This window comes from Cyanistes caeruleus, chromosome 3, assembly GCF_971803275.1.
Source record: "Cyanistes caeruleus chromosome 3, bCyaCae1.hap1.1, whole genome shotgun sequence".
Taxonomy (NCBI): Eukaryota; Metazoa; Chordata; class Aves; order Passeriformes; family Paridae; genus Cyanistes; species Cyanistes caeruleus.
The window spans coordinates 38,400,986-38,416,421 of NC_141703.1; the positions used below are offsets into that span (position 1 = coordinate 38,400,986).

Consider the following 15,436-nt stretch of genomic DNA (forward strand, 5'->3'; position numbering starts at 1 on the left):
TTTTTTTTTTTTTTTTTTGATCTTAAGACAGTCACTTCTTTTCCACTTAGAATTCAGAGGAGTTATCCTTTTATGGTTCCTCAAGAATGGACCGGGCACTCTTTTAAAAATGTGACAGAAGATGAGGAAGCCTGCAGGGTTTTCCTGCATAATATCCAGTGAGTGGGAGCACTATTTTGGAATGAAGGGAGAATTCTTACACATATCTTTCTCTTTAAAGAAACAGTCCATAACCACAAAGACATAAAGAAAACATCTCCATCTCTTGTGAAAGGGAATAACAGCGCTGAGGAATCTAGCCCTGGCTCAAATTTCATCAGCAAACTTGCATGGAGAAAGGGCAGCCAGTAACATCATGTTATTTGTGTTTGCATCTATCTCAGCCAAAAAGGTTTCTGAAGTAGTTTGGATCAGCCTTTGTGACCTCCCATTTACCACTTGTATAGCTTTGTCTCTTCGTGTCCTTTAGTAAAATACATCTTCCATCTGAATTTCTGTGCTGGAAAAATACTTTGTAACTGTAATGAATTAAAACTCAGACCACTTATGTCAAATTAAGTATTCTGCCTCTAGTTCAAAATGAACAAACCAACCATCCACAATAAGGCAAGGGGAAGCTAATTTGTGCAAAGACAAAGTCTCTCCCGTTTAAAAAAATGTCCTGGATTTTGGCCTCAGCTACATCTGTGATTTTTTTTTTTCAACTTCGGTTATATTTTCTAAGTAAGGATATTTGATTGTAAAAATTACTCCACTATGTGGATGGCAAATAGTCAAATCTAAGTTGTATTAGTTATCTTCCAAGAGAGTCTAACAGGGCCCAATAATGGTTTGGATAAAAGTAGAAGTTATTGAGAGTTAATGTATGCCTATGCACAACAGTGAAACTGAAGAGCATAATTATCTGTTGTCCTGCAGTTCATAGCTATCAGCAAATCATAGAATCATAGAAAAATCTGTGCTGGAAGGAACTTCTGAAGAACACCTGGTCCAACCTGTATTGAAAGCAGACAATTAGATAAGGTTACCCTGCGTCCTATCAGGTCACGTCCTGGATATCCCCAGTGATAAAATATCCTTGGCTTGTCTAGGCAACTTATTCCAGCGGTTGTCTTCATAATGAAGAATTGCTTTGTTCTATCTAGAGACTCTCTCATTAAGCAAATGGCTTATTCTTTGCTTCCTGTCTTGTGACTAGGTCTCTTTGTGAAGAGTCTTCTTTTATATTCTCTAGAACTGCATAACAGAAAAAAATTTCTGCAGCCCCTCCACAGACCCTCTCCAATGTGGCAATCCCAAACAAATCCAATTACATGGAGATCAGATCAAGTGTATAGCCACATGCATATTTAGATGAATACCTTTAAGGAGCCAAATGCACATGATAATGGTGCTTATAACAAAAACACTTGAAAAAAAGTACAGAAAAAGTACTGTACTCTGTGGTTGATGTCTGCTTACTCCTGTGAATAAGAGCAAGAATAATGAACTCATTATTACATTTGGTACTTATCTAAGTGGATTTTTAGGAATGTTTATCTAGTGTCTCATCTGAATTGTGTTTCATGTTTCAAATGAAACATTCTTGTCCTAGCTACACTAGGTCATCTGCTTGGTCTTTTTTGAGATCATTTGTGTGTTAGAAGATATTGTAATATTGGCCTGTGCCAGCAAAATTTCCATTTACAAGAGTGTCCAAACACACTGTAGTACACCTAAAAAGAAGGAAACACAGGTTTGCATTGCCACAGCAAACAGAAGCAAAATGCCATCTGCTGCACAAGCACCTACATCATAATCTGTGACAAATATTTTTCAGCACCTACACAAAACTGCTTCCACCTCAGGTGGCACTTAAAAATTTATATGAATCACATAGGCTGTATTTGAAAATTGGAATTAGGTTCACGTAGCAAAGGTATGTGGCGAAGTTTAACCCCAGCCATACAGTTGCTCCTTCACTCTGAGAATCAGAAGGGTAAAAGTGAGAAAACTCATGGACTGAGATACAGACAGTTTAATAGGTAAAGCAAAACCCTTACATGCAAGCAAAGCAAAATAAGGATTCACTCACTATTTGCCATGGGCAGGCAGGTATACAGCCATCCCTAGGAAAGCCATCTTCCATCACATGTAACAGTGACTTGGGAAGAGAGACACCATCATTTCAAACATCTCCCCATCCTTATTTCCCCAGCTTTATATACTGAGCATGATGCCATATGTTCTGGAATATCCCTTTGGTCAGCTGGGGTCAGCTCCCAACCTCTTGTGCCTCTCTAACCTCCTCACTGGTAGAGTGGGATGAGATGCAGAAGAGGCCTTGATTCTGTTGAAGTGCTGCACAGTGATAAGGAGAACAACCCTATGCTGTCAGCACTGCTTGCAGCAAGAATGCAAAACACAGCCCCATGTCAAGTGCTCTGAAGAAAATTAACTCTACCCCAGCCAAAACCAGCACAGTGTGTTTCCTACCATGCAGATGAAACTAAGTAGTGGGTCAAGCTGGATATGCCTTCCGTCCCTTCCAGTTTAGTGGTAATCTATCTCATGTAATACAAGGCATAGAGCAGCCTATACAAATCACATGAAATAAAAGTTTTGCATATATGGGAAGAAATTCAGGTTTTCTGTACTTAGGTACTAAGAAGACCTAGGTAAAAGTTATCTTCCTTTGTTAAACTATGGGCAGGGACGTACACATTCTTTGCAGACTAAGTCATTTATCCGTATGACCTCTCTGCTCTTCAGTATTTGAAATACCTCTCACTGTCTGTATCCTGATAGAAAGTCAAGATGATGACTTTGTCAGTCAATCATGACCCAGTTTGCCGAGTGTCTTCAGCTCTTTTTTACATAAATGAGAGCTGCTTATGGTGACAACCATTGAAAATCTGTCCACAATTAAAATTTCCCTGATTGGCTCTGTTTTCCTGTGAACCTGGCAGGGCAGATGAAGACATGTGTGTCTCAGCTACATATAAGTACATATATATGTATATAATGTACATATTGCTACATATAAGTAGCAAAGGACCATTTGCAAAGCTACCTCCAGGAATTTTCCTTTATGTAGAAACTAGAATAGGAAAGCAAATATTAAGAATCTCTGAATTGTCTTGCAGTGGTAATTTGTTTGCTTCCACGGAGAAGCACCCTTTCAGGTTTTAATGAATTTTTCCCTTAATCTTGAAGATGAACACATTGTAACAAGTCAGTACTGAATGTTTACATTTGTACAAGAGCCAAATTCATGCATCTTGTGCTTTTGTTCACTTGAAAATATTTTGGTTGCTTGTTGTTCATTACATACATAGTTCGTAACCAACAATGATACCTAGTTTACATGAAGTCTCAAGAAGATTCCCTTGGTGAAATGGAGCATGTAATGCATTTTCTATTATAATGGATATTTTTTTTGTGACTCACTAACCTTTGTATGGAAACAAAAATATATCTGCTACTTATCCCAAGAGAAAAATAAGGAATATGAAAATAGTATTTTCATGTCATTTATACGTGAAATAGCTATTAAAATAAGAGTTAAGCATGTTAGCATGAAATTTATGTTTCACTTTCATTATGTATTTTAAACTATCCATCAAAATATGTGCCTACCCCTGAACTGTCTTAAAATAAAGGTGTGGTTTATCTTATCCAAGATGTCTTATCCAAGATGTCTTATCCAAACAGTGGTTTGACTCTTAGAGGGCTTTCCCAACCAAAATGATTCCATGAATCTATAAACTATTTTATCTTCCTGACCCTAAAGCATCTTCTCAAAGATAATAATTTAGCCAATCTGCATCAAGAGAGAAGACTGTCCAGGATGTGCTCTCTGTCCTTAAAGCTGGCCAGCTGGCAGAGCCTGGCTTGCATATACAGCAAAGTTATTTTCCTCTCCCAAAACAACCTACCATTTAAAAGTGTCCATATTGCCTACAGGGAACATGCCCAGTTGGAATAAGTGCCAAACTGTGCTCAGGCATGATCAGGGAGAGTGCTAGCTGGCCAAGACAAAAAAACGTGCAGTCAGTCTTGCTAACAGTATAACACAATGGGCAATCTTATTCCAGTTCACAGGCCCATACCCCACTACTGGTACAGGTGTGGCCTTACACCCTCTATTCAGTGAAGGAATTACCCTCAAGTAACCAAGGCCATCTTGCTTGTCTCATTTATGTGTTACTATGGGATGAGCCCATATCTGGAGATACCTTTTCCAGTTGAATGTAAGAAGTGCCTAGATGATTGTACAATGTACTTCCCATTTGGAGGACTGTCATTTGCTGAGATGAATGTCGTCATAGATGCTGTGGCTTGGATTCATCCTGGCTAACACTGGGAGTCAGGCATCTGATTTAAAGAACATACTGGTTCAAGTTCCCTATTTAGTCCATGGACAACAAGTAAATGTGTGAAATAAATAGCCAACCAAAGATCTGAACTGACCTCAACAAGTGTCTCTTCATCATATAGTTGGCTATAAAAAGACATAACTAAATGAATTTAGGTGGCTACTTCAGTCTAAAGACAAGAAGGTTGAATCTGGTGTGGTAAGCACATTCCTGGGGCCTGATTACAAACTCTGACTGCACAGAATCTTGGATTGCCCATTTTCTTTAAATTGTATAATACTTGCCCCTGAAGAGGCAAAAATATTTGAAAATAGTTAGAAGTCTAAAGTGTAAACCATGTAGCAATGTTTGCCAGCCTGTAGTCAGTATGAAGTAATAACTCTGAAAAATTCATCTTACTTATCTCGGTTGATCACAGAGAAACTATGAAAATTTGGATTCCTGTCTTCTTTTAAATTAACAGACTATATCTTAGCCAAATTTTGCTAGATAAGTTTTCCACTATTTGAATTGGAATCATATCTTGTCAGCAGCATTTGTTCCTGAAGAACTGATAGGAGCCACAATTATTGGAAGGAAGTTATTAAAAATCCCACATTTGTGAAATCTTACTCAATATCTGTTAAATTTGGAAGATTTAATGCAAAAGTTAAGAAAGAGTTATCTAAATGAACAACTAGTATAGATAGTAGTCACAGCACCAAACTATACTACACACAGCTTATATATCCTGTTACAGAGAGAAGTTGTTTATTACAAAAACAGATCTTGTGCCTATGAGATATGTGTGTAGTCTGGTTCCTCCATCTGTCAGGAACTTTTTCAGTTTATGTTACTCTTATATTATCAACAGTGCAGTCTTGTCTCTGAATGCCAGCACCACTGTGATTATAGTTTCTGGTGTATTTCACTGAAAATTCCTCATGGCAGTACTGAACATGTACACAAATCAATTTAGGTTCTGTTTAACCATACTTACATGGGAGAATTTTTTACATTTGCAACATCCTCTTTGTTTAGGTGAACCCAAAGGGAAAATTCACTACTGGTACATCTAAGCAGTAAAAGAGGACAAAAGAATAAGCTGAAATATTGAACACTTGTCTGTGCACAATGCAAAACACTTCCTCACTGCTGGCTCTCTCCTTTAGCTCCTGGTACTTTATTCCAGACAATACTTTGATATAGTTCAAGTAATATTTTAATTGAGAGACTGCTTTCAAAGAAGAAAAGACTCCACCAGGTTGGAGTCTAAGACACACAGTTCTGTAGTGCTCTCCCACCTGCCACCTAACTGCCTCTCACTTAGGCAGTGAACAACCAAATGTCATGCCACAGAAGTTCTGTGCAGGAGAATTGCACACAAAAACTCACATGTTGTTTCAGATGTCTTGAAGAATTGGAAAAGCTGGAGAAAAATAGCTGGTATAATCATTTCTCAGGGCCACCACACAGGGCCTAGAAGAACCAAGAGGCAAATATTATGGCTTGAACTCACCATGTGTCATGTGACTTTAGGCAATGGATTAGGCTTTTGTCAGTCTTTTATATAGCACTGCAGACATACTAATAAGATCTACTCTTCATAAATACTTCTTTTTAACACTGCAAATTTTGGTTTTACCCAAATTCTATTTATCCAATCTTTTTATACTAATTTCCAGGTCGATTTTACCTTCTTTTTATTTCATGGTGCAGGTGCTCAAAAAAAAATCAACATTTTTCTTTGTAAATGAAATTGAATGTGTAAATAATAGTAACTGATTTGTGTTGAATTTTAAATCAAATGCTGGTACAAAAATGTTGTTACAATTTGATGCCAAATCCAAGTGTGTGATGTGACAGCTTACCCATATGCATATCTTCTTTTCATATAGATCATTCATGTCCAGAAATCTGCCAGGTCCATGGGATTTCAGAATAACAGAAAGGAAAAAAGAAGCTCATTTAACCTGCCTTTCTGATTTTTAGTTTCTTAATTGATGTCATTTAGTGCTAATTGCTTGGGTTTCATTCAAAGCTCTTTTTGACAAGTCAAAGGTGATGGTAAATCTGAGAACTTGGAAAAATAAAAAAAATCTGTAAAGCTGTTGGTTGGGTGCTAGTATCAGTTTATAATGTCTTTCATCCACGTGCACACTTGTGCTCAAAGTGTTTGATGTTGGAGCACGATATCCTGCTATGCATGCAGTCACTAAAGAAGATTTGCAGTGAAAAATGTTGATATTTAGAAGTGCACTGTAATGTACCAAACAATATTAATATAAAATCATCCACTAGTGAGACTCCTGAACTTTGGCAAAAGGTTTGAACTTTTCAGCCACCATAAAATTATTTTGGGCATCTGGCCAGTTCCTAAATATGTTGTGTGGACATCAGTGGCAAAGCTTTTAATTTGGAATGATTCATTTCAGCCTGTCAACTAAAATGAAAGACTTAGATCATTGCTGTATATTTTTTTTAATCATTTGATTTCATTGAAATACTTACAGAGCATTTAAGTGAATTTCACATACACTTGCATCATACACCATATGAAAACTGCATCTTTCACTCTTTCCATTCTGTACATTACTGGCTGCTCTTCCATGATCAGAACTAAATGAATAGAGAACAAAACATAAAGTTAGTATGGGTAGGTCTTACCCTTTAGATATGGTTAATTCTGTGTCTCCTTTTGCATGTTCACACCAAAGTGTCAATGTCTTAGAAACTCAATGACTGTGTTAAATTTGAGCTTTTGGTTTGTTTTGGCAAGATCAATACTTTTAAGTTGTTTTTGTCCCTAAATGCAAATCAGTGATATTAAGAGATAATCATGTTAGTTTTTCCTTTGAACTGTTCAAGTGATCTTGTTCATATTACCAGATCCTGGAGCACTTCCACCTTTCAGACTGTCACCTTCCACCTGAGAACGTCATGAGAGTTCTGCATGTGCAGACGCTTCTCACATCCTGCTTTCAGAGAAGAGGATGTCAGCTGGAGGGCAGGTGTGACACTGCCTTGCATTCAGCTGGATATCTGAAATGCACTGTGGCATGTCTCTTCTGCCAAACACAGGGAGAGATTATGGAAATGCAGCTCTCCTAATCAGCTCCTGATGATTGTCTCATTTCAGTTCTCCAGTGATTTTTCAGAAACCCTGCTCTTAAAGGAGTTCCTTTATGTACTTTAAAAGAGCTCACTACTTTCACCCCTGGCCACATTTACAGTGAATACTGTCCGGGTGACAGTATGTCTAGGTGTTTCTCATGCACAGTCATTATCTGCTGTCTCCTTTATTGTGCCCTGCCTTTCCCAGACTTCCACTTTCACCACCATTCATCCTACTATGTCTATTTAGGACAACCAGGAATGTAATAAACAGCTTATGTTCATAGCACATGCATGGGAAAGTAACTAAAACTATGAAAACATTATCAGAAGGCTTCAATTCCCAGGGTGACAAGTGTGCATTTCCTTGTCAATATTAAGAGTAATAAATTAAACCTAAAAATCATAGAGAAAAATGTCCAGATATTTTATTTATTTGGTTATTTGGGTCTAGCTGTTGAAAGAAACATTCCGCACCATCATAGCCCCATTTCAAATAGTCCTATACCTTTAAAAAAAATGTTTTTCAAGTGTTAGAGAAAGTTGAAATATAAAGGTTCTAAGCAGCAATACAAAACAGGATGTGTGTCACATGGAGCAACAATTACACCCTAAGTGCACAGAGAACAACTCAGGGAAGCTAAATACCTCACACTCCCCAATATGTAATATTATCACAGCATGAGTAATTGGAGATATTCTATAGAACTGCCTTGACTTTAGGTTTTTTAAAAGCCTATCTTAAATCATTCTCCTATCCCCTTCCTTACCTTTTGAACTATACAGTTTTCTGCTTTCAACTCTCCCTGCTCTTTTCTGCACTAAGACTTCAAACATTGCAGTGCTCTCTATTCTGTATACACTGACTGATGAAAACAGGAGTTCATAGCTGTAAGTGACATTGTCTGTGCCAAAATTATGCATATTTATGCAATTCTTTCTTATTGAAAAACAAATGTCAGTAATTGGAAACCTTTTTTTCCTCTAAAAATAATCCCTTCCCAAAGCTTTCAACAGTACAATGTTGCAGAAAAGCCCTATTAGATTATCCAATTAATTTCCTTTTCAATGAACGATTTCTTTTGGCAATACTCTGACATTTCAGGGGTTCTGACTTGTCTGATTTTGAAATGATGAGGCGCTTCCCTCTGGAGATCTCTCTGAACATTCAGAGATTTCCCCACAAGGCTAGTAATCTTTATTCCCATCCTAGAAATTCAGTTTCTGAATTTCATTCTCTCATTCCTTTATTTGCTGTACCCTATTGTATTCTTGAAGTTATTTGTTTTCAAATATTTCTTACATAATTACGTAAATTTACTTCATCTCCTCTGCTCTTACTTTATTATCAGTTATGGTAGATGGGAAATAAATACTGAGATGCTTTAGTCTTTCTTTTCTTTTTTCTCCCTCGTCCCAGTTGGTTTACACAGCCCTCCCCTGGTTTTATGGCTCTCTTCAGCACTATTTTGTCTTGTCAGTGAGAAAATGGTAAAATGGCATTTAGAAATTAATGCATACCCAGATATGCTCTCTTCAAAACAGCACAGAGACAAGCTGGGAACTTCTGTATTGTTTTTCATACCTCTGTAATACCTAACCAACAGAGCTTGGTTGTGAACATAGCCTTTGTCTGGTAATGCAATTAGTGCCCAAATTGGCCTTTTGATGCTATATGGAAGTCCAGGTTCTTGTTTCGTTTCTGCTCTTTTTCTTTATCTAGAATTTTTTCAGTCTCTTATTTCCTGCTACTGTTTCTAAATGTGTCCTTTTCCTTGTCCAGTGTGGTATTTGCAGCTCTTCACATTTTAATATTGTATGCACAAATGTCATAATTTCTTCCTTTTAAGGATCATTAATAAAGCAGTGAAACAGTACTGGACACAATACAGATTTATGCAACATTTCCCTTTTATTCTGATTCAGTTTTACCATTAATCATTAGTCTTTGTTTGTAGCTGTTCAGTTCTCTTCAATTTTCAGTCCACATGACAACTTCTATCCAACCAAATATGAATTGATTTTCAGTTTAAGCTGTCCTGTGGCTGGAAGTGGTGCTGTTGCTGATAGTGTGACAGTGCAGCAGAGCAGTTTTTCTTCTATAGCATGCTGTGGGAGCATGACTTTCACTAGGCAGGGCAAATGAGAGTTAAAGCTCTGTCTGAATTCATGGACAATTGCCCCTGGTAAAAATCTGTAGCTGATGTCTATCAGCAGTATTCCCTGCAGGTGCTGATGGTGAAAATGTCTTTTAAAATCTAAGCTCTAATCCTTTGCTTACACACAGGAGTGAGAAGAAGAATTGAAATTTCAGTTGGATGCTTACTGAAATTGTATACAGTACGCATACAGTTTAAAACAAATGTGAAAATTAATTTCGGTGCTTCTTTTTGACTCGGTATTTTGTTGCAATAACACACCTGAATTGCTGTGTAAAGGTCATCAGTATTCAAGAATTGTATCTCTATATCATATCCATTTATATCATTTATTTAGCCATCACCTGTCCACATAGATGTATCTCTCTTTTCTGTATTTGGATGGGTGGTATTCCATTGAATAACTGTTTGTGGACTATTATAAATGCAACATTTGTTATGTGATTTGCCATACCTGACTATCGCTGATGTATATGGATTCTTATGAGTTCTTTGTCATTTCTTATAATACTCATCTATATGTAATTTTCCTGTTATTTGTGTTCTGGGTGCTGGATTGTCTTCAAATTTCTGCCTTTTACAGTGCTGTGTTGTCTTTGAGTATCAAAGAGCTGTCAGCATATACAGGAAGATGTGCCTGATAAAAAAGATCATGGGTGTTTATTTGATGAAAGTCTTAGAATCGATGAAGAAAACATAGAAATTAGCATATTGAATATTATGCAAATATGCTTTAATTTTAAAGCTTTAATGCTTTTTTTTTAAAAAATTATTAGCAATCCTTCTATTTTGTCTTTCAGTTACAGGCATGGTATTGTTAGGCATTTATGATCTTCTAGCCATAAATTCCTATCAGATTTACCTTCTGTAGGTCTTTGCTGCCATCTTCTGTTTGTTTAAGTGATTGCCGTTGTTATTATTTGGATTCTGAAAAATTAGTGGGATGTTACAGAGAAAAATTGCCCTTAATGTTATTTTTTTAATTTCTTTGTTTTCAGCTAAAGCAAAGTGAAGCTAATGCAGATACAAAGGAGAAGCTTCCCTTGCGTCTACGCATCTTTGAAAAATTTCCAAACAGGCCACAAATGGTGAAAATCTCAAAGCTTCCTTCAGATTTCACAGTTCCAAAAATAAGGTATTGAAATATTTCCTTTGCTTTTCTGGGGCCACATAACACCCAAAATATTTAATTTTTTTCTTGTGTGTTAGGCAGATAGTTCAGAAAATAAGAAATGAAACAGAATTAACATAGACATTCAAAAGATGTGGCATTTTGGGTATACCTCATTTCTCTCATTTGGGGAAAAGCAATCACAGCATTCCTTATACCTTATTCATGGAAGCAGCTAGATTGATCAGAACTGATACAAGTACAATATAATTGAAAAGTGTGTTTTTTCTCCTCTTTCATTTGGATTTTAGTTTCTTGGCTCACATAGACAACTAGCAGTCTAATGGATTCTCATGTAGGTTTTTAAAGCTGGGGTGAACTGGAGGGAGAAAATAATTAGAGAGGGTAAAACAGACCATCTATTACCAGTTAGCCTGTGATGATCCTCTCCCTTATTTGTATTTGCGTAGTTACCACTTTCCTGTGAAAATCACCTTAAATAAAGATCAGATGCTCAGTGATCCACTAGATCATTCTTCACTGTGAGGGTGGTGCAGCACTGGGACAGGCTGCCCAGAAAAGTTGTTGAGGCTCCATCCCTGGAAGTGTTCAAGGCCACGCTGAATGGAGCTCTGAACAACCTGGTCTGTTGGAAGGTGTCCCTGCCCATGGCAGGCAGACTGGAACAAGATGATGTCTAAGGTCCCTTCCAACCCAAGCTATTCTACAAATCTGTGATCATCAGTTAGAGTACAATTATTTTTCCTTGGTCTCAAAAAAATCTGACAGAAATCCAAGGGCTGCTGTAGTATATACAGGCAGCAAAGTCTGCTGAAATAGCACAAGCTGGCTGAGCAGATGCTGTGCCCATTTCAATATCCTCAATAAGCACATACCAGAAGAGAAGATGATGTGAAACAATGTGCTGCCATTGTTCTGAGTCTCCCAAGGTTACATTTCTTTTGATTAAATTCACAAGGAAGTTAAGACAACTGGCTTGACCTGTTTGCAGTACCTTATCTGAACCAAAGAAATCATGCTGGTCAGAAGGGTCGAGAAAAGCAGCCTTCCAAACCTCAAGAAAACAATCACAGATGCTTTACTTTAGTATCAAATTACCGTATGGTTATATATATATGTATATATATATATGTTACCATATGGTTATATATATATGTTATATACCTAGTCTTGGTCTTTTTTGGTATTTTTTTCCAGTTGTGTTTTCCCCAGCCTATTCTGTACTCACTTGTGATCCTATTAACTACTGAAACAAACTTCAGACTAGCAGTAGCAAATCATATCTTTAAATCTGAAGCTATTGTGCTATGTAAAAATATCTCTCCAGAGAAAAAATAGTTTTGACATAGTTTACACTGAAAACAGGCAACTCTACTGAACATAAAATACGGCAAGATGATGTATATTTGTTGTAAACAGAAATGCTTCTGCTTTTTAAACATGGCATGTGTGAGGCACGGAATTGCTGAAGTGCCTTAATACTGACATTCAAAGCAGTTATATGAACAGATGTTGTTTGAAATCTTCAAGAAAGAACTTCATGCAGAGAGTATGTTTCCTTTGGATTATATCAGCATTTGATTTACATTGAAGTAACAACTTGCTGTTTAATGAGCTTAAAAGAGCTGAAAACTGCAAAAGGCACTTGAAATATTTAGCACTTTAATTGGAAAATAAATAAAAAAGTAAAGCAATATTTTTTTTATTTTTTTTAAATCCATATGCAAGAGATTCAGTTCTCAATTCTTTTATGGATTTCTTTAATAAATGAATTCAAGAGTTGTCAGTTGTTCAGGCACTGTTCATTTATACATCTATACCCCATACATATACAGCTTTTTCTCAGGAGTTTATCCATCTCAGCAGTAATGAATTGTGAGATTTCATAAGGAAAAACAAATATTAACTCTTCTTGGGGTTTTAATGTGTCAATATCCTCTATTTGTTCACAAGGGAAAGTTTTATGAAGCAGTTTATTGATCGCCAGCAACAAGACACTAGCTGTTTGCTGCGAAGGCTTCCTTCAGCATCTTCTTCCTCATGTGACCACTCTAAAAGATCAGCAATTGAAGAAAACAGATATATTGATCAAAAGGTAAATCAAGAATATAGGGCCATATATATGTTGCCTAGAGTACTGTGAGAAAAGGTATCAGATTATTCAGTTTGTCAAAGTACATAAAAAGTGAATAAAAGCTAGGATGATTTAACATAGGCTAAAAGGTTATGTTTAATTTAGCCTAAAACAGACATCATAGTAGAACTTCTTTTGGTTAAAATTCTTCCACATCCTTTGAATTCAAAATTCAAGATTTGATACGTTATTTGTTTAATACATGCATTATTTGAAGCATTTTTTAAAAAATCGTTTTGCTGTTATACACTGAGAAGCTAGTGGAAAATTAAAGTTTTTGAATAGCACACTGGATTTTTGAGTACTTTGATACTATTGCAATCTTGAAAACACACTTCACTGAAGGAAGTGTGAAGGAAGTGTGAAGGAAGGAATCAAGCCTAAATGGACATCTTTTGCTTTAACAAGCAGAGCAGAAAAAACTGGATAATTTATTAAGATCTCTGTGTAATCACTGAAGATGAGTAAAAAATTAAAAATTATTCTAATTATTTAGAAGATATTATCTTATCTGTAAACCTGGGAATCACTAAAAACCAGACACTGAACAGATATATTTGATACCCATTGTGCTAAAAGCTGCTAGTCTTCCATGGATGGGTGGATTTGAAATATACTAACACTGCTTGGAATGATGACCATGATGATGAGGATGATGATGATGCAGCATAAGTAAATGTATGTGACTTCTGACACCTTGTAAAACTAAAGGGGCAGAAAACAATATTCATGTGCATCATGGAAGTTAGTGCTTTCCCAGATTTCTAGTGGCATCTGCATATCAGTCCTTGATCACTTGTAATATTGCATAATTTAGTGACATTTTTATAGACAAAAGAAAATTGCTTTCAGTATTTTAATGTTTCAGTATTGTTTCACTATTGTTCATTGTTGAATCCTCTTTGAATATTAACATTTGTGTTTTTTAAATACATTTTAATTTACAGAATCACAGAGAAGAAAAAAAATAGAGTCTATGCATTGCTGTTATATAGTATAACTGGCTTTCCTAGTGTGTGTTACATACAGGCAGTTGCAGAGTTGGGAGGCAGAATTGGGAAAGGAGAGTTGGGAAAAACATTACTCTTCTGATAATGAATGAAAATAGACAATTTGTAAGCTAGTGTTAATTGCCATCCCTAGTTTTCTGCAAGAACCCGTTCTTGTGGCTGATGTATTCTATGGCATCAGTAAGCCATAGAATCAGAAAGCTGAGCAGCATGACCTGGGAGGGAGGACTGTGCCAAAATATGGCATATCAGGCCAAGAAGGCTGTAGGAAGGAGTCAAGCTTAAATGGACATCATCTGCTTTAACAAGCACAGCAGGAAAACTGAATAAGTTATTAATGACGAGCCTAGGGGCTAGCAGAACTATGCCAAATATTACTAATAATGGATCTCAAACACTAATAATGGATCTCAAACACTATGCCAGGGTAATCAGAGTACATTTCTACCATGTAATGAAGAGATGAACAAAGACCTTAAAGTTGTCTCAGCCACCCAGGTAAGTCCACAGTATGCAATACAGAGCTGTGCAGTGGCTCAGTAGATCTGTTTACCTTAATATAATTTAGGTGTATTAAATTCCACCTTAATTCCTTTTGCTTGCTGTTTACAAAAGTGAATTGTTACTGTGTTTGAAGACAGATGAATACGTGGCACAGTTTATTCAGTGAGATCTTGCAATATGAAAACAGAATGCTGCATTCTTTTCAAATTTTTGCTTCCCTTCAAAAGCAAATATGCATTATCTGATTTTAATTTTTGAATTTAAATAAGCATTTGCAAATTGGTTTTGCACTATTCGACCTGCTTTAAGCACATACTCTAGGATCCCCATGCCTCAAGGGTAGAAACAATGATGAGTAGTATTTCTGATAAATGTAGCTTAAAACAAGGTATTTACATATTCCTATTAAGAGGAGAAAGCACTAAGAAGGATTTTTGAAAGTAATTACTCAAGCTTTCTATAGTTACAGTTGCCAAGGCAACCTCACTTTTGTATGAAAAAGTCTTCTTAAAAATATCCTTAAAACAAGCTTGGAATGGCTGGTTCTGCCTAAGTATTAACCTTGCATCTTTAGTTTTCTTTGTAAAAAAAGAAACATGACAAAACATTTTACTGATCTCAATGCCTGGCAGGATGCCTTTTCGCTGTTCCTGTTAGTGGCGGGTTGGTTTCAGAAAATTTTCAAATGCTTTGGCATTGTAGTTGATGAAAAAGAAGTGGAATTAAAAGGCAGAATCAAAAGGTGAGATCTTGCTGGCAGATCTGACTCTGTCCTTCTTTTGTGGTAGCTGAACTGTGGCTGCTTCCTCCATTTACTCCTGGACCTAAGTCAGTATCTCTGTGTTCCACACCTGCTGAATTGATAGGAAGCCTTTACATTCCCCCATTTTTCCCTGACTTCCACTTCAGCAATATTCTTTTTTCATTGTCTAAAAATCTGCCACTATATGGTTTTGTGTTCAGAATCAATCTGCCCCATAATTTGTAATGATCAATAAAGCAGATTTTATATAAGTTCTCTTACAGAGTGAATTTAATTAGAGTTT

General features: G+C 36.4%; 1 protein-coding gene across 39 annotated transcripts in view; it reads left to right on the forward strand.

The window, feature by feature from the left end:
• Positions 1 to 15,436, forward strand: part of NALCN (sodium leak channel, non-selective) — a 226,926-nt gene that overhangs the window by 157,952 nt on the left and 53,538 nt on the right. For 24 of the 39 annotated variants that reach the window (XM_086880779.1, XM_086880772.1, XM_086880782.1 and 21 more), the window contains 2 exons: positions 10,609 to 10,745; positions 12,696 to 12,837. In XM_086880779.1, coding sequence (XP_086736905.1) covers positions 10,609 to 10,745; positions 12,696 to 12,837 — 279 coding nt within the window. Of the gene's footprint in view, positions 1 to 10,608; positions 10,746 to 12,695; positions 12,838 to 14,312; positions 14,385 to 15,436 lie in introns of all 39 variants that reach the window. The other 15 variants (XM_086880763.1, XM_086880771.1, XM_086880762.1 and 12 more) reach the window with 1 other exon arrangement.